Source organism: Merops nubicus, unplaced genomic scaffold (genome assembly GCF_000691845.1).
Source record: "Merops nubicus isolate BGI_N331 unplaced genomic scaffold, ASM69184v1 scaffold44219, whole genome shotgun sequence".
Lineage (NCBI taxonomy): Eukaryota > Metazoa > Chordata > Aves > Coraciiformes > Meropidae > Merops > Merops nubicus.
In genome coordinates this window covers 1-19,266 of record NW_008631104.1, presented here as the reverse complement: position 1 = coordinate 19,266, position 19,266 = coordinate 1, and the positions used below count along the sequence as shown (strand labels likewise).

Here is a 19,266-nt window from a genome sequence, read left to right as displayed (position 1 = left end):
TCCAGCCCAGACATTCTATGATAAAATTGATACCGTTGGCAAAGAGAAACTTATCTGCATTTTTAAAATCACTTTCCTCAGCAAGAAGAGTAAGTGCTGACGTGAACGAACTTGCAAGTAAAAAATGCAATTCAGAAAAGCAGTTATTTTTCTCCTCTAACAGTGACTGTACTCATTTAAACAAAAAAAAAACCTTCCATGTTTATTCCTTTAAATGACTTTGTACTGCATAAGTAGCTACTGAAGCTATTTTCTTAGCGTGAAGCATCTACAAGAACCTCAAACTGGTAAATGACAACAGCAGTTTTGAAGACTGTTTCAGAATCCCTAGTGAGAGCTGTCAGAGGCACTCCAAGCTCTGCCAATGGTTTGGAAAGGCGGGAAGGTTATGACGGCACAAGATGCCCTTGCAGCTTAATACAAAATCCATCAAAAATTCCTCTGTACTTGTAATCTCACTGGGCCAGTGAGACAATAATGCCCTTCATTGAATTTCAGGTCTTAGTGAAAAAGAAACAATCTTTACCATTTTTAGACTTGACCTATTTTTTTTCTTTAGGTAATTATCCAGAGGGGAAAAAAAAAAAACAACATTATCCAAGTTTTTTTAATCCTAGAAATGCATCCTCTTGATTTCTGAAAAAATAATGTAATGATATTACAAAACATGAAAATGCCACAATTATTGCAATGTTGAAAAAGAAGCAACTGTGATTTATTTTCAGCATTCCTACTCCAGCATCCTAGGAGCTTTTGTAGCAAAATAAAAAAATAATTAGATTAACATGATCTTTATGATTTCCTGCAGAAAGCTGCTATGAAAGCCTTCACAAAAGGTAAAAGGTCTTCTTCTGTTTGTTTGGCCAACAGAACAGGATTGTGAGAATTCATCACTAGCATACTGATTTTGTACTAATGAGACGCAAGACGTCACTGGAGAACATATCCCAAGACAACTGTTCTCTTTGCAGAGCTGCTGACTGGTACTTAACCACTAAATATCAGTCAGGTAGACCTAATTCTGACAAGAAATCAAAGACACTGAACTTCAATAAGGTAGATTTACTTCTGGCAAGTAATGAAACTGATGCAGTTTTCCTTGAAGTGCTTCCCCAAGAGCATTTTTCATACGTGAAAAGCTTTTGTGCTAAGATGAAGTTTAAAAGCAGATACATTTGATTGTACCCCTGGACTGAGTTATAAATCATCCCCCTACTATTTACCAAAGCTTTTAGTAGAGTGCACTTCCACCACTGTGTGTACTTACAACAAATTAACTCCTTTAGAAGCAAGTTTGTTACCAGTGCCAGCTTCCTCCTGCTCTCCATCCCCTGCTCCCCAAAGTGGGTTAGGATGCATTTTCATTTTTGCTTCATATTATTATCTAAAAAGCTAAGACATCATCAAGTATGGCATTTATTCCCTTTGGCTGCATAAACTGAGATAGACAAAACAAGTCTCAAATATTTTTAATGTCTGCCAATGCTCACATGAGCCACATACATCTGCTCTGACTGTGGGACCCCTCTTAGTTACTCAGACCAGGTACAGGTGACACAATGTCCAGGATACCTCAAAATCAGCTTTCCACTTCTTGTCCCTGACACAGAAACCCTCTTGCAGCATGGAAGCAGGAAACTGAAGTATAAAAGACTGCATGTGTGTGCACAAACAAATCAAGAGAACTGAATTTGCTACTGTTTTAGCTCTTCTGCCATCTGCTTAGACTGCTTTCCAAACAGAATAGCAATCTAAACCCTGTTTCTTTCCACTCTATTAGATTAACTTTTCAATCTTCCAAGTTTAGATTAATAGAGTTCACCATACATCACAGTTTTATATCTGTACCTTACCATGCACTGTGCAGACTACTTCATTATTTCTGCTGCACTTCTAAAATGGTGTGACCCTTCCCATTATAAAAGATACTTGAAACGAGTCCCAGAGAAGTAAAAAAATATATTCCTATTTGCAGGGCCAGCAGCACTTAAGACAGTAAGTTATCAACAAGAAACATCTGGCTATACACTCATGCTGGGACTAAGATGGGTATAATATGTATCAATCATAATCATTGCATTCATTACTCTGTATCTTTGGTTTGTGTTTTTATGAGCCCTTGAGTTTTTACTGCCCTGGCCCAGTCACAAGGCTAGTCTTACTTGGGATGCTTCAGGCCTTTGATTTCTTGCAGAGATGCAGTTGTCAGGGAGGAAAACAAGGAATGTGAATTGGAAGAAAGGCTGGCATAATTTATCACTGGTAAGATAGCAACTTATTTTGTAATAGGAAAATAAAGCCCCACATGCATGAGAACCTTATATCCAGAACATCAAACGATCAAGAATACTCTTGGCACATGGTAAACTTCCCAGTTCCCTTTACAATCTGAAAAAAACACATTGCATAACCTGAAGAGGTTTTCTAAGTGATTCCTTCAGGCAAGTTGTGCTACCTGGTAGCTTAAGAAAGAAGGCTTCTATTTTAAAATTGAAAACCTGGAACAAAGCCCCAGCTGCCACATGTACCTGTAGTGCACTTTCTCCTATGGCCTGACGGATTTCCCTCAGTGTCTGGTAGTGTTCTAGCAGGTGATCACCACATATTATATCCACCTGTGAAAACACAAACATGGTCAAGTTCAGCCTACCTCTGGATTAACAAAACAGCATATGAGCCCTTCAAATCTGACTGGAAGAATTTAGACACTAAAACCATCTTTACCTTGGTTGTTCAAATGTATTTAGCATGCATGGCACTACTGCCCTGTCCTAATGCCTCCCACCCAATGGCCCTGACCTGGAGCCCACTTCTGGAACAGCGAAGACAGCTTATTGTTTGGCCCCCAGTTTGCTGTGTCCACTGAAAAAAAAGCCACTTAGTAATAGCTGTGGTGAACTTAACAAGAATTTAGATCACGTATTAAAACAATCCCACAAACATCCAGAGTCATTCAGCAGCTGCAAAAGAGGGCAAGCTGTACCACTGACAGGATAAGCCATTGTTACCCTCATTCTTGAGTGAGAAAAAACATGAACAAATCTGCTTAATATGACTGTTTAGAAGAAGTGTTTTAATAGAAAAGAGCAGCCCACTGTATGGAACTGTCACCATTATGTCACACAGTCCTCCTTCAAAATGCGATCAATACTTCTGTGATGCAAGTGAAGGGCATACTCAGCAACTCTATGCAATGTCCTCTACTGCAGCTAAACTATGTCAGTGATGTCTGCAGTTCTGGAGGGGCACATTTCTTAAGTGGCTGCCCACAAAACCAGTAATTTTTATTTTTTTTTTTTTAAAAAGGAATAAATCAGAATGAGGTATTCTGAATTCCTTGCCTTGACTACTATGAAAAATAAGCTTCCTTACAAAGTTACTGTGAATTTGCAATGCATAGTGTAAATCCAACAGCTAACACACCACTATTTCTCTCTCAACTGCAGCTAGGTTACATTTTCCTCGTGAGCTATTTCTAGACATGGAAATGAGCAGGCTCTCATCTATGAATTACTTTGACAAAAACTCAAAATTAAAGGTAAGAGCACTGACTATGAGCTGTCCCACAGCTTCCTGCAAGAAGTCTAAGCTCTGCCACCACAGCAGTTGGAGAGCATACTGCAATATCATTTTCCTATGCCTTCCACCACAGGATGCACTCTGCTTCAGCTATTAAACTCCCCCGGATTTATGCTCTTTGGTATGCTGACCCACTCTCTCTCACTCTTCATAAAAAGATTTATGCCTCATGCTGGCAGACTACATTGTTCTTAGAATCAGGAACACAGGAATTCTATTCCTTAAAGGCTCAAGAAGGGCTAATTCACTTCACCATCTGTGTAGCAGAAGAATGATGTACACCACTTTGTTCACATTAGGTTGAATATTAACGTGCAAAAGATGCAAACTGCTTAGTATGACTTCTGCTGTTAGTTTCCAGGAGGAAACCAGCGCGTAAAAATGAATCTGGATGTAACATTAAACACTGACTAGATATTGAGCCATATATACATGTGTATGTATTTAACATTAACATCCGATGTATTTAACAGAACCTGAAATAATTTTTCTTTTTGAAAGATGGTTATAGTTCTCTCTGCTGGTTCCCATACATTCTACTCTCTACAGTTATTACTGCAGGAAGACAAGATATATCTGCTTTGCTTTCCAGTGATGTATAAGTTTAATTACATCTGCTTTCTAAACTTCTATAATTTTTATACCAAAAGGCACTGAAAACTCCACCTTGCTCTCACTGAAACATATATGCATACACATTTATATATTCCACAGAAAATCTATTTGCCCAATATAGGATGCAGACACAGTGACAACTGCTGGCAATCTTTCAAAACAGAATCAGAAAGCTTGTTTGAAAATAGCCCACTGTTGATCCTGCTGCTCCACTTTCAACTGTTACTCATTAAAGACCCAGTGTCTTGTAATAAATTGAGAAGTTCTTCCACGTTTACTATGTTAGAGTGCCCTGAATACCAAATGCTTCATCTCCGCATGCCAGCACCAGAGCCTGAATTTCTCTGCTGCTATGTTAGGATTCATTCTAAAAGGACAGGAGCATAACATATACAATGAAAAAAAGCCCAGTTAATGTGAAAGCAAGTTATGAAATGTGTCTCAGAGGAATCCTTGTGCCATAAAGGAATTACTATATTCCACTACAAAAGAAGCACCAGCAACACAAGTGCTATGAATTCACTATAATGTCAAGGGAGGGGTAAAACTGAAGCCAGGTAGTACTGGCAGACAGTGAGACAGCAGTAAATATAGTTTGACCTTTTGCTGAAAGCAAACATGAAGGTGTAGCTGCTGAATACCCATTCACTTCTGTTAAAATTCTTATTAAAATGAAGTAGCCTCTCCATTCTGCCATTTATTTTGTTGAGGTGGCATGTGTGCTACTAGAGTTATTTCTCTAAAAGTCACAGTAACAGACCATTATAAATTAATACCAAGTGAGACAGAGATAAAAATGGAAACCTTTCACATAAGTGACATCCCACATGTGATTCATCCCAAGGGGCAATTTTGCCCAGAAAGTAGTAGACCTTGATCAATAGTTTCTATGCCAAACCACATTATGCAGGCAAGGACAAGAAAAACACAACATTTTAGTGACTGACATGAGTATTTGGGCTAGTTATGCAAATAGCTGGCAAAGCTTTCCATTTCCTCTAGCTGCTCTTTACTTTTCAAAGGTACTAGATACTTCTGTTCCATAGTCTAAGGCTAGCATAAAGACACTGCATCAACAAGTAGGCTGCTTGAGCATAGACTTTCCTTCAATCTTTCCCCAGGCTGCAGGCACTCTTTAGGAACACACATCTGATTATGGAATGCTTCTATTCCATAAGCTGCATTAATGTATTCAGACCAGCTGAGCCACATGTCCTTCAGCAGTCTCCCATCCTTGTCTCATCTTGACTCTTGCCAGAGAAGGGGTAATACAGCATGACCTCAAAAGAAGTAACACTTGAAAGAAAACTTCTTGTTTTCTCCTCACCTTCAGCAGAACACAACCTATACAGACACACATCAGATGTCAAAGCCAAGTACTTAAGGGATTCCAAACACCATAGCCTCTATTTACCTCAAATTAAATTTTACTTATTTAGCTATTCTAGTTGCTAAAAAATTATTTTCAAACACCCCAACAAATTCCAGCATGAATATTCAAGAATGACCTGATAACATATAGAAACAAACACAGAAAATCAATTGTTGCCCAAAGCAGAGATCAAAGCAAAGCACCAGAAAGAGTAAACGAAAAGAAAGAGTACAGTCTGTCAGCTCAAGTGGTAGATAAAAAGAAATAAAATTTTAACCTTTCAGACAAACTAGGAAATTTGAATCATAATCCATTTGCAAATTCAAATACAGAAGTCTGAAAATAATTTGAGGCTTCAGACTATGGGGAAAAAAGAAAAAAGGCAATGGCTTCAAAACTGCTTTTTAGACTTTTATATATATTGTCACACAAGTCTTACTGACTTATTTCACATTCTCATCAACCTCAATCCAACCCACTCGTGCACATCAATGAAGATGGGCAAATGCTAGCTAATATTCCACATGAAGAAATTAAAAGGTCCAAGCACAGTCAGAATTTCAGGAGAATGGCTAACACACTTCTTATCACTTAGTCACTAGATCAGCTCTAACAGGGAACAAGTAAAACATTCTTAAGTAATACTTTTGCAGTTGAGTCAAACCAAGTCGATATCAATTAGGAACTGATGAATGCAATCACAAAATGACCACACCTAGCTAGAAGTTCACTAGAAGATTCAACAAGGAAACCAAGAAGGCAACTGATATACTGAGGAGAGAAATGAGGAAAGACTCAATGCCCTCCTTATAGTCAAACCTTTCAAAGTGCTGTGTAAGGAGCCATTAAAGACTGTGGCAGTAAGTTTTCTGTAGATAAATGTGAAAAAAAATACTGTGCGTGCAGAGCATTTTAGCTCAGTACTGCCTGAAACACCTTTCTGAAAAACTTCCCAGCTTGCCAAGGGAATCTAGCTCTTGGACACCAGTGCTAAGTTAAGCACAGCAAACTCATCAACTCTCTTCCGAATTTCTACAGCAAACTAAAAAAGCATCCAAGAAGCCTCTACATTTATATTCTTTGCACATAGGTTTACAACCTATTTCCCTCAATTCTTCTGCCTGTGCTCATTTATATTCAAGTTCTCCCTAATTTTCTTTTACAGTTTGTTTTATCAGACATCCTGGGAAGCTGCAGCAAGACATGATTCATTAGGCTTACCAATCTTCAGTGACATATCTGACATCTCCTGCTTTCTGCATGTTTACCAACAAACCACCACTCTCAGTTCTGCATGCTGCAACGAGAAGGTGACAGCTCAGTACTTGCACTCCTTTAATCTTAAGCCCCCACATGACAAAGAAATGATCAATCAGGTGCAGAAAAATACTTCCTCCTTAATTTCCCTAAGTCCCTAATCTTTTAAAAATAAGCCTGAATATCTTCAAGAAATCAATCATGATTTATGGCATGAAAATCAACTACAGGTTTCCAGTGTCCAAAAAAAATACTCCCTGAAAAGAAATGGGAGCATAGCAGTTGTTATAAGGGGGAAAAAAGTAAGCAGCCAAAGGATCTGAACATAGATCATAAAGCAGATTTAACACTTCCTCCAGATAGGGGAGTCTTGCACAGAAAAGGCCAAGAGATCAGAGCTAGTCAATGACTGTGCCTTACTCCAGAATGGCAAACTGGACATTAGCAGAGATAAAAGTGACTGTGAAAGCATCAAGCAACATCTTGAGAAACGACGTCTACGAAATCATCACCTTTTGAGACACAGTAACATTTACCCACTAACAATGGATCATGCCCTGTCTGGTGAAGTCCAAGCAGAAAGTAATTAATGGGGGGAAAATTCTCATGTTATCTCTATTAGATGATCTCAAGATTGCAAAAACAGAGACATCCAACCAAGCCTAGCATGGTTTTGAAAGATGGGGAACTGCAGTTTTGTATTACAGATGTCCAGCATTCCTGAAAATTGCAATTCCAGTGTCCTACTTAAGAAAACAAGCAAAGAGAACAATTCCTTCCCCTCCAATAAACTCCTCAATTAACTCAAGAAGTTTCTCTAGCCTCATTTTAACGATACTTTTATTTGTTCAGAATATCAAGTCACCACCCTCTGAAAGCTACAGAGACTCTCACTGAGAGGAAACCAGCAAATGAAAATACATCACTTCCTCAGAATGATGAATAATTTATATCTGATCTGCTTTGTCACCACGGAAAAGATAAGCAGCATTACTCATTACTGAGGCACACAGTCACGTTGTATTGTCTCCGATACTGCTGTGTGAAAACACAGCCCTTCACTTCAAAGCCAGGACTTAACTTCCACCATGTGCCTATTCACATCAGCACCAGCTCAATTTGCCCAATAATTTGCAGCTTAAAGAATCATTTACACCTTACAGAACCCTGCACCTTCTCAGCTGAGTGATTGCTGAAATATAGCAAATTGAAAACAGGTTTTGACATGAAATTTTTATCAAAACAGTTAAGAAACGTGAAGTTAAATTCTTTTGTATCATATTCCGCTCCTTCAAATTCTTTTTTTGAGGCAGATGCCTACACTTGCATTCATACCTTTCATCTCAACACATTTATCCACAGTATCAGTCCTTCTTAGCTCTCACTTCTTCAACATTCAGTTAAATTTTACTGCTATTAGCTCCCACCTGTGTCTGCCTTCATATCCTCCCACACTCACACACTATTCAGTCTTTATATGCAATTTTATCTTTGAAACAGCAGTGTCTTTTGATTTTGAATTCCACCCCCTGAAATCTTACATGGCATTTTAGGAACTCTGTACAAATAATGTAGTATTCTAACGAAAATTTAAAACATTGCAGATGAATTTCAGATGTTTAATTTCTTAATCCTTAGTGCGTTAAAAAATCCTAACATTACAAAATCCCCTAATGTTACTTCTAGACTCTAGTGAGCAATGGAAACAGTCTGTCTGAAGAGCAGGCATTACAACTTCACTGTGACCCATGTAAGCACCACTAACAAGTGGCATACCTGACAAGCAGGGTCCAGGTCCATTTTTCTTCTGAGGAACTTCTCCACATGCCCAATTGTTGCCTCCCCTGAAACACGTACGAACTTCTTTTCCAAAGGCTGCAATGAATAAATGGAAATTTTAAGACAATGTACTTTTTCCAGCCACCAACCTTTGCAAACCACAAATCCAAGTGAAACCTCAATAACAGAGGGAGGCAGCTTAAATTTCTGAACCCTCTTTTGATCCATTTCCAAATTACCTCACAGGGAAAGGAATAAATATGTATAAAGCCTCCAGATTAAAACTTCCTGCTGTTTAAAACAACATTTAAAAATAACCAGCTACTGGCTTTAGTTGTATTAAATTATTGAAGTACCAGAGAATATTTTCCTATTAATTTTGCAAAGAAGTTAGTATTACACAGCATTTTAAGAACTTCTCCCCTGACAGGCATTTACTCATCAGAAATGTATGAACTATTCCTAAAGCTTCCTTATTTTCCCCAAATCAAGCTTCTCTACAAAACACGATTCAGATAATTAAACCATGTCAATTTATAATGCAAGGAGCTTAAGTCCTTTAGCATTCTAGAAGTATTATGGCTTGGGCTGGAATCAGCTTAATAGTCCATGCAGTTCCAGAATCAAAACAGAATACTATGCAGAACCCAAGGGCAAGACTTCTCTGAAATCATATCATTTCTAAATACTTTCACAGCAAGGACTGCAATGACATTTGTTCCAACAGACTCAAAAATTTTAATGCGTTTTTCTTCTATGATAAAATTTTAAACCATCTGACTGACAATATGGGCAGCTACGCAAAGAGGCACAAAAGCAGAGCAGATGACTGCCTTCAGTGTGAGAAATGGATTACCTTTTGTGTCAATTAATTGGATTTTTATGTTGACTTCTAAACAGCTGCGGTTTACTATCCAGGTTCATCATATTCTTTCAATTTGAAAGAAGGGTCAGAGAGTACCTTTGAATTTAATAATTAATTTAAATATGTATCCATGATAACTGTGGTTTTGGAACAATAGTTTGATTTATTCATGAACAAGAGCTAGAAATGACAGTCATACCTGACCTAGGGAACCATGCTCCTATGAGCTTGAAAGTGCTGAATTTATGTTTGCTACATGTCTAAAACAGTTTATGTACACAGACCTTGCTAACTGTTCTTTCCCAAAAAAGGGCTGAAAACCCTGCATATATGAAATTCAACATCTACTTCAGAAAACTAAGATGGATAAACAAGTAACTGAAGACAAAGTAATGCTAAAGATGGATAAGGCTATGTTTTGTGAAAAGTAAATTTGAAAGAGGATTTGGAAGGTTGGCGAGTAAACCTCTTGGTCATTAAGTCAAATAAAAAGCACAAAGATATAAAGCGTAGCGAAGAAAATAAGGATAGAAAGAAAGATAAGAGTGAAGCAGGGGTTAACACACAACAAAGAATTTGAAAACACTGTAAAAAATACCAGTTAAAAGGGGTAGTATTTCTTACAATTCACATAGACGATGCAGAAGTCTAAATATGCACATAAGCCAAGTGGCACTTTAGTCTATAGACAGTAGGATTATTTGCAGCACAGAAATATTCACTGTGAGTAATGTTGGGCAGGCTTTCAACTTCAACATCCTCAGAAGACTAAAGTGAGTAGGAATATTTATGGCTTAAAAGGGTAAAAAATCCCAAAACAAACAAACCACTTACACACACACACAAATCCCTCTCCTGCATTACAAACACTCCTTAACAATGTTTGAGTCAAGTATCATTTTTAAAAGGTAAAACATGCTTCCTCTGAATAACCTAAGCTTTCCAGAGAATCTTCTTCAAAAAACAGTATTATAGAGAGTGTCTACACCTTTGTTTGGGATTCCAATAAAAGGCACAGTAGTGCACCTTTAGGAGAGAGATCCAAGAATAACAAGCTAGAATTATCTCAGTGAAATTTCATCAGCATCATTCCCATTCTCCCACCAAAATTTTAATAATGTAGCCTCAGAAGCATTCTTCTCCTATTCTGTGATGCCATAGAATAATAGGTTTGAAAGTACACTGGAATTCAAGGTTAGCTATCACTATGCTGATGAAAGTTCAGGCTGCACGCCATGTAAGAAAAACTAAATATATTCAGGTTATACGTATTTCTGAAGTAAATCAGAACAGAGATATCCAAATAACATCTGTACCTTGAAATTCCCTGTGCCTTCATCAGCTCTGAAAAACAACAGAAGAGCAACACAGTCAGTATTGCCAAGGTTGACAGTTAACACTCTCAAGGTCTTTATAATAGTGACTTATTGATTTAACAGTCTGGAGTATCAAGCTTATTTTCCAAATCAGGGTCTTCCTTTCATCAAACTTTATCACAGCAAATAATATTAGACTGAATTTATATACCTTTTTTTCCTGTCTTTTATTTGATACTCCACTTTTCTTGTGAATTCAGCTACTTATGACTTTAAAGGTTTGCCTACACAAAATGGAAAAAACCCACAACACAGCTTAAAGACATTTTTAAACGCAACGTAACGTTAATTTTCTTAGGAGTAGGTTGCAATATTAATGCTGCTTAGACATTCATACTTCATCATCCTTCATACTTGGAACTTTAATAGACAGTACCGAAGAGGCTGCTGACAGAACATGTCCAATCACTGAATAGGCTTTCTGAGCCAGTTATTTGCCTTCCAGACTATTTGCATCACAGGACTGATGCTGTCTAGGAACTCAGGAAAGGTGCTTCTCTGGAAAGTGAAATGCACATAACAGTAGCAAACGACCAAATTCCCAGCTGGCTTCAACACAGGTTTGTCGATTTGCACAGTCTGAAACGTGATCTCAACTCCTCACCTCCATCTTGCAGTGCAATGTATACATTTCTGAATTAATTACACCCAGGTAATGAAATTTCACTACTACCGCACTGCACTAGCAAGTATGTACCTGAGAAAGACTGCAGTATTTCATTGCATTGGAGAGGGTAAAAACAATCAAACATCACTATAAATCAACTATAATTCTACTGACCATTTGATATAGCAAACAAACTAATTTGTAATGTTTGTGCAGACCACATATTAGGATGGCACTTCAAGTACTTTAATTGAGCATCTCCACCTCTCAATATGTACCAGCTATCAGGCAGTATTAAGTAAAGCTATCACCAAATTCTGCCACTGAAATGAAAGTTACTAAGAAGCAAACAGAAACTATGGCTGTCATTTTCTTTGATATATATTTCCACAGCCACAGGTGACTACATACTCTAAAGAAAAAAATATTATAGACAGTCAGACTTTCAAAGTGAGAATTTCTGATGGCGGGTCCAATCTATTCCAAGTTTTCTTTATCTAAAACACCTTCTTAATCTCTCATTGACAAGATAAACTTTTCGATTCTGACCATCGAAGAGGAAAACATATTAACCTTTAGACATATAAAATAGAAAAGAGAAGGTTAAAAAAGTCACTAAAATAAAATGCAAAGTAGCTGCTGTTAAGCTATCATTTTTTGTTAGAAACATTCTGTGCTTCCCTTCACGTAAGTAACAAAAACACAGGAGACAGTTTCACATGTTACAGATAGTCTCTGCACAATATTACCCACCTTTCGTGGAATTTTCCCCCTGGCATGGGGAACCTGAAATAAAAACTACCAGAAAAACAAAATGCAACAACGCAGATTCAAAAGTCATCGTTTCACAGATGGGCAGATACACGTTTAGTAGTTTTGAGGTCTAAGTTGCCTGCCATCTTTCTCTTGCTTTGAAAAAAACAAAACCATACAAGAGAACAGCAGGAGGGTGGAAATAACCAGGAGACTTTCACAGTGGAGATCTAAACCAAAGTACTTTATCCACAATGACTTCAACCTGAATCTAATCCTGCAGTCAAGGCAGTCTAAGGAAGGTCTCCTACAGTGTCACTGTGTCTTCCAACTGGAAAGGGGCATTCTTGGATCCAAAATCTAATCCCTGTTCTTTAAAGTAATTTTTAGAGTGAAATTATCGTTGTGAGAGACATGGGGCTGTTGGTACAAGAGGATGTGTCCACACCCCTCCACTCCATGTGCTCCCTCTGCCACCTGCTGGGCCAGCCCAGCAGCAGCTGGTGCCCATCACAAGTCCCAGAATGGGGTGGGCATCCCTCAAACGCCTATCTAGGCAGCAACTCCACGAGATGCCATCACAGTCAAGGCAATAAAGTATACATTCCTAAGTCAACATAAATGTAGGGTAAATAACATTAGATTTACTCTCTTCTACTGTGATTTTAGTCAGAGAGTTTTACCTTATGTCTTTATAAATCCATTTAATCACATTTTACCCAATGTAATGAGGGAAAAACCATGCCTGAGCACCAGGTCACTGGAACTCTGTACTAGTTACATCATGTGTTTTATACCATATTCATTAAAGAGGAAAAAAAACTTTTGCAAGTACAACTAAAAACCATCTTTAAGTTTTGAGCATATAATATGCAATGGTCACATACTGAACAGCTATATAATAACATCTTTGCTTTCCTTGCCTGTTAACACATGGCCCTTGGGTTTACTTAGGACAATCCAGCACTTGATGCAAAAGTATTAACTTCCTTGGGCTCATTCCTTCAACACAAATACATTTCCACAACATCCTACTCAGCACAATGGCAGTATAATACCTTGTTTAAAAAGAGGAACTTGAGGCAGACTGTGCTGAAAAGTAACCAAGAACTGCAAGTGCCCCATTTGGGACATCCAAGATTGGATTTGTCTGCAGGATGCTCAATGGTACAGTTTTAGTCATGACTCCCACTGCGTTCAGTTATCCTTGTGAGCATTCTACACTGCTGCAAGTCAGGCATAAAGAAAACGAATAGTGAAATTAAGTCAGGTGCATGGCTTCACAAGGACATTTTATAGCACAGTCAGGCATTGTTCCTTAGAGGTTTAGCTCTAAGACTTTATATTTTCTTCTGACATTCCCATTCCTCATCCATTTAAAGAAATAAAGAAGCCACGTGATGAGCAACACAAAAATAAAGCAAACAAAACAAGCCCTCCCCCCCACACCTACCTGACCAAAATTTACCCATGGAGGAAATTTGTTCAACACTCCATATAAAGCCAGACAGTGGAGACACTACCATAACAAATAAAAAGACTATGACATGATGTCTTCAAAGAGTAAGGCTGAATTAAGATAGTATGCTTTGCTGTGAAAACTTCCCAGTTTCTGAAGGCTTGATTTCACATCATTTGTGTAATAGCTTGCTATGAGCATGTACTGGAGTTTTCTGAAAATTTTGTTGTGACCATGCCAGCCAGCATCATCTTCCCATCCTTTCTCAATTGCCCTCTCACCATCATTAACATATAAATCTGTATATGGCCAAAGCAACACAATTTCTCCTTCTTATGTTCCTGAAACCAACTCAAGTGTTTGAGTTGGATTTCCCTGCACTGCCCATGGCTACAGGCTCAAACAAAAGCTTCTGCATAATTCACTGCCTGGGAAACTGCCAGGCAAACTTAGTAGTAGAACACATTATTATATCCACTTATAACATTTAGAGGAATGCTATTCTTGCTGCCCAGGTTGTAGTTGCAGTCCCCAACTTACATGAGCAGGTCCTAACAGTCAACATTAGCAGTACTGCCACCTACAGGGATTAAGGAAGCATAAGAGACAGGTATTTCATCATTCAGTTTACTGAGACTACTCTACTTTGTTAAAAATAAACACTTGTAAGCTTTAACACTACACTTTTTAGGAGGCTATTTTCATAGGCAAATGCCTTACACATTTAATCATCTGCAGCACCTAGCTTTACATATCTGGCCATCACTATTGTACTGTAAGTTAAGCCAGCTCCCCACTGCTATTTGAGATGGAGGAAATGCACATTCAATGAAAACTGACGGTCCAGCACACACGGGTAGCACTCTCACATCAGCCACTTGCTCTTACATTTGCCCACAACTCACCCAATGAACTCCAGAAGTATGGAGATGTCAAGTTCTGGTGGGATCCGGAACACAGAGCCCAGGACTTTTCGAGGTCTTCCTCGGCTCACTGGAACGGGCTGTGGGACAGCTAAAATATTCAAATAGCCAAAATGCAAACACAGCTTGAAATAAAAGCAGCATAAGACTAACATGCACCAATCAAAACAGATGAGCTCATAAGGAAGAAGAGCCCATGCAATTCATCCTAATTATTTTTATTACTAAATCACCTCTTTATACATTTCATGCTGTGTATCTGAAGCAGCATTTTATTAGCTTTCAGCACTGGCACTTCTCCAAAGAGCTATTTATTTGATAGTGAAACAAAAAGTACTCTCTCATCTGTCAACAGAGTTTGAAGTTCTTGTTCTTCCTCCTTTGTAACATCTATTATTTATTAACAGACAGAAAATAAAATTAACACACATTTTATATACATTTCCTGGTTGTAGGCAAATTATATATTTTTTTTAAAAATCCAACCACAACCTGTTTTTAAGTGCTGCCAGTTCCATCTATTTTTGTAATATGACAACTGTGATAAGTTACAGTAATCAAGACAACCAAGAATCCCATACTTCCAACACTACATATCTTCTTCAGTTGTGAGCTAAAATTTTAAGGAAAGCCCTTAATAATAAACAGTTTAATAAATATTCCCTTATCAGTGTCCTCTAAAGTGATTATAGCTCACCTGGTTTGGGCACTTCTAATCCTCTTTCTTTATAGAAATCATGCATTTGTTTTTTCTCTCCTGAACAAACAAACAAAAAAACCCAAACAAACAACAAACCATTAACCATTGAACAGATTGGAATGTTATTTCAGATGCTGAAAATATCCATACAGCTTTCAACAGTCAGAGCAATAAAAACTTTCCAACTTCCTGCAGACCTTCATCATCACTAGTACTTCTCTGAGTTTGTGTCCTCCCAAAGTCACATGTTTTTCAGTAAAAACAGAGAAGAAATCAGAGAAATTGACCATGAATCACACAGAAATAGCTGCAAAAACTTGTATACTCCTGTCTGTCCCGACTCTATTTTTATACCATCTATAGTTGATATATACCCACTAGATGTGTATATTCCACTCAGCCCACCCAGGTGTACTGTGTAGACGTGTATATTCCACTCAGCCCACCCAGATGTACTGTGCTGATTCACTGGCTCTCAAAGATCAAGGTAAATGACTTGAGACAGTGAACACATCTAAAATCAGAAGAATAAATGTAGCAGTGAAGAAAAAATAGAAGCATTTGAAAGAATCAGTCTTAGAAACTTTGTTTCCCACCTGAGATAAGTGAACTTATTACATGGAATTATATTTTCTATACTAATACAAAAATGAAGCCAGGCTATAAAATACTATATGGATGTTTACCTGGATATAGTGTCACCTGTGATCTGTGAGAGACAGCACATACCACTACCCAGAGTAGCAGTTAGCAGCCAGAAAGATGGTAACTGTCACAGCTAATTACTCTGCTTTCTGTTCACTGTTTTTAAATTCTATATGGTAGCAAAATAAAGAAAGGGACTTACTTTCTTCCAAATTGACAACTAATTTATAGACTATGTCTTGCAGTTGCCGGTCCAGTCTATTAAAGAGAAAAAAAAAAAAAAAAACCACACACCATCTTTGGAATGGTTTTCAATAAATTGTGATACAACGTTGAAATGTGATGTACACAGAGAAGAGCGACAGAGCAGCACCTCCCTGGCTGTCTAAATTCATGTCCTGACAGCAGAACTCTGGCAGAAGAAGCCATGTAAAGTTAAAATCGCCACCCTTCAGGAATTCATGAACAGTTTGAGAAACTAAAACTCAAATTTCAGCGTTAATAAGTATACCATGCCAACAAAGCTTTGTCTAAAAGGAAATCAAAGCAAGTAGTTAAGATCTCATATCACCTGTAACACAGAGAATGCATAAAAATACCCAGGGTGGCAGAGTAACAAACCCTAAAAAGGGATACAAACTAGATAAACCAAGAAATTGAGTCTTTTTTATCTTCACTGTTAAGACGAAACACACAAACAACAAACACAATGTGTTTCTTGTAACTGTTCCTTCATTTGAAATAGGAAAGTACTACAAGTCTGCAAAATAAAACATTTAAAAGCAAGCAGCATAACTTAAAAAAAAGATACCTATAAAAATAGGATGAACTTATTACCTGATATTATAGAGGGGCTGTGTCTGATGTACTACGATATTGCATTTTGGGCATCTGTTGCTATAGTAGAAGTGTCTCACTATGCAGCTTTTACAGACTGTAATGAAAAGAAACCACATAAAAGCCACACGTCCATTATACAATACCATCTGTTTAAGCAACAAAAGTAATTACACCCAGACTTCTCAAAAAAAAAAATTGTCAGAGACAAAATGAAGCAAACTCAAGTAAACAGCAACTCTCAGCCCTTACAGGAGACAACACTCCTGAATATTCAATTAGGAATGTTCCTACGATTAGGAATAAATTAGAATTATTCCTCTGAATAATCCTAATCCAACTATTGAAAAGGTAGTCCAATGTTGTAATTGTGTCACCCAGAACAAGAGTATAGACAACAGAAAATTGACTGCTGCAGACAAAAGGTTTGCTGAAAGGCACCCTACAAACAGTTTCAGTAGAAGAAACAAGGTAAGAAACCATAACTCTGCATTTTCATTGCATTTTACATGTACTTGAAAAATCTGGAAGGAAAGCTAAGGAGTAGAAATACCTGGAATAAATAACCTACTAACTATCAGCTCAGCTCCATATCAGCTTGAACACATCAAACTCTTCCAGAAAATTTATCAGGAAACTAAGAGACCACCATAGTTGTACTTGCAACATTGTGCTGTCTAGTAGCAGTTGTGCATTTTCCTAAATTACAAACTGCACTGCATATTATGTGGTATATATCAAGTTAGTAAACAGTACACCATAAAAGGAAAAAAATCCAAACCAAACAAACAAACCAGGAGAGAGAGGAAGGGGAAAAAAAAAAAATCCCTCTATATAGTGCTGGCAGGACTAGGAAATAAAGATTCCTGGATCCAGGTAGGAACATGGGTGTGGCTGAGACAGCTGCACAGAAAGGGTTTTATTAGCTTCAAGACAAAGCACTTCTGTTAGCAATGGAAAAAATTGTTAACACAACACAAGAATCGAGGGGAAAAATAATAGCTTTATAGGGGAAAAAAAAAAAATCCCTCTATATAGTGCTGGCAGGACTAGGAAATAAAGATTCCTGGATCCAGGTAGGAACATGGGTGTGGCTGAGACAGCTGCACAGAAAGGGTTTTATTAGCTTCAAGACAAAGCACTTCTGTTAGCAATGGAAAAAATTGTTAACACAACACAAGAATCGAGGGGAAAAATAATAGCTTTATTTTTGTTTTACTTGGGCTCTATTTCCCTACCTCTTCTTGTTACCTGGGACACTAAGCTGACTTTAGGGTAGATTGATTTAATGACTTTCTGATGCTTAAAATATGCACAAGTATATTATCCTTTAGGAACAGAATAAACACAACACACAAGCACTTCAAGCAGAGAATTATCTTTACGAAGCAAGAACATCTTGACAGCTGACTTTTGTTTGAATTTGCAACTAAACTCTTAGAAAGACAATAGTGATACTTACAGGTATGCAAACATTCTGTAATAGTTGTGGCATCAATGAAGTAACCTTTGCAGATGGAACACAGGATGTAAGGGGTCAGCTCTGCGAGGTTTATCATACGCTACAATGGAAGACAATTCATGAGAGCTTGAAAACACAGGCTAAGCCACGACATTTCCTGACTGAAATCATTCTCCATATAGAACTCTTTTAGTAAGGACTTTCATCTAGTCTTCTGAATTGAGCTTTGAGCTTTTAAGGATGGCAATGCAATTTGTTTAACAAACCATACCAGAGAAGCAAACTACAAACCAGCCTTCTGAGAACAGTTCTTTTGGAAAAATTCTTTAACAGAATATGAAATAATCAGCAAGCTTGAAGGGAAGATTGGTAGCAAATACTATGATCATCAAAAAATGCTCAGCAAGCACCTTGGGACCCCCAATCAAGATACCTAATTAGTACTGTCTCTTGTTTTCACAGACAGTTAGGGATTATACAAATACATACTGAAGCAAAGACTGAAATGCCACTGCTCTGAATTCTGGTTACGAAGCATGTTTATCAGGAATGTATACAAGCAGTTCTACAACACTTCTCCTATCAGAAGTCTAGTAGTTCAAAAAAGAACAAATTTCTTCTCTAGCAATGATCTGAGATCTGTCTGGAAAAGGTACTGCATCAAATCTTTACATTCCATTTCCTCTAGTCTCCAAGCCAGACTAAGGGGACTTCCCTCAACGACACCCCTCCTTTTGCCCACACGCCACCGTTATCCACCCTCTCAACTATGCCCATTAATGGCTTAATTTACAGGAGACAGCCAGGAGGGAGTCGGGTAATAACGAACGCCCTGCTGCCGTACGGCTCACGCTGCCCAAGCAGGGGTGCGGATTCGCACCTGGAAGTTTTGAGGACTCCCCACAAGCACGCGGGTGGACGCCCACCGCTTCCAGGACCTGGCCGAAGCCCGCGGAGCTGGGCGGACACAAGGCTCCACCGTAAGACGCTGCGTTTCACACCCGCAGCCTGCCTGCCCGGCTCCGGCAGCAGCCCCC

General features: G+C 38.2%; 1 protein-coding gene across 1 annotated transcript; it reads right to left on the bottom strand.

Annotated features, from left to right (window-relative positions):
- Positions 1-2,528: 2,528 nt before the first annotated feature.
- Positions 2,529-18,326, bottom strand: PCGF6 (polycomb group ring finger 6; the record flags this gene model as incomplete). Its single annotated transcript, XM_008947483.1, has 8 exons — positions 18,230-18,326; positions 16,768-16,864; positions 16,133-16,188; positions 15,283-15,342; positions 14,568-14,676; positions 10,784-10,811; positions 8,600-8,698; positions 2,529-2,615 (listed from the first exon to the last, which is right to left on the bottom strand). Coding segments are annotated over exons 1-8 (633 nt in total), but the record flags the coding sequence as incomplete, so codon positions are not given.
- Between the last annotated feature and the right edge of the window lie 940 nt (positions 18,327-19,266).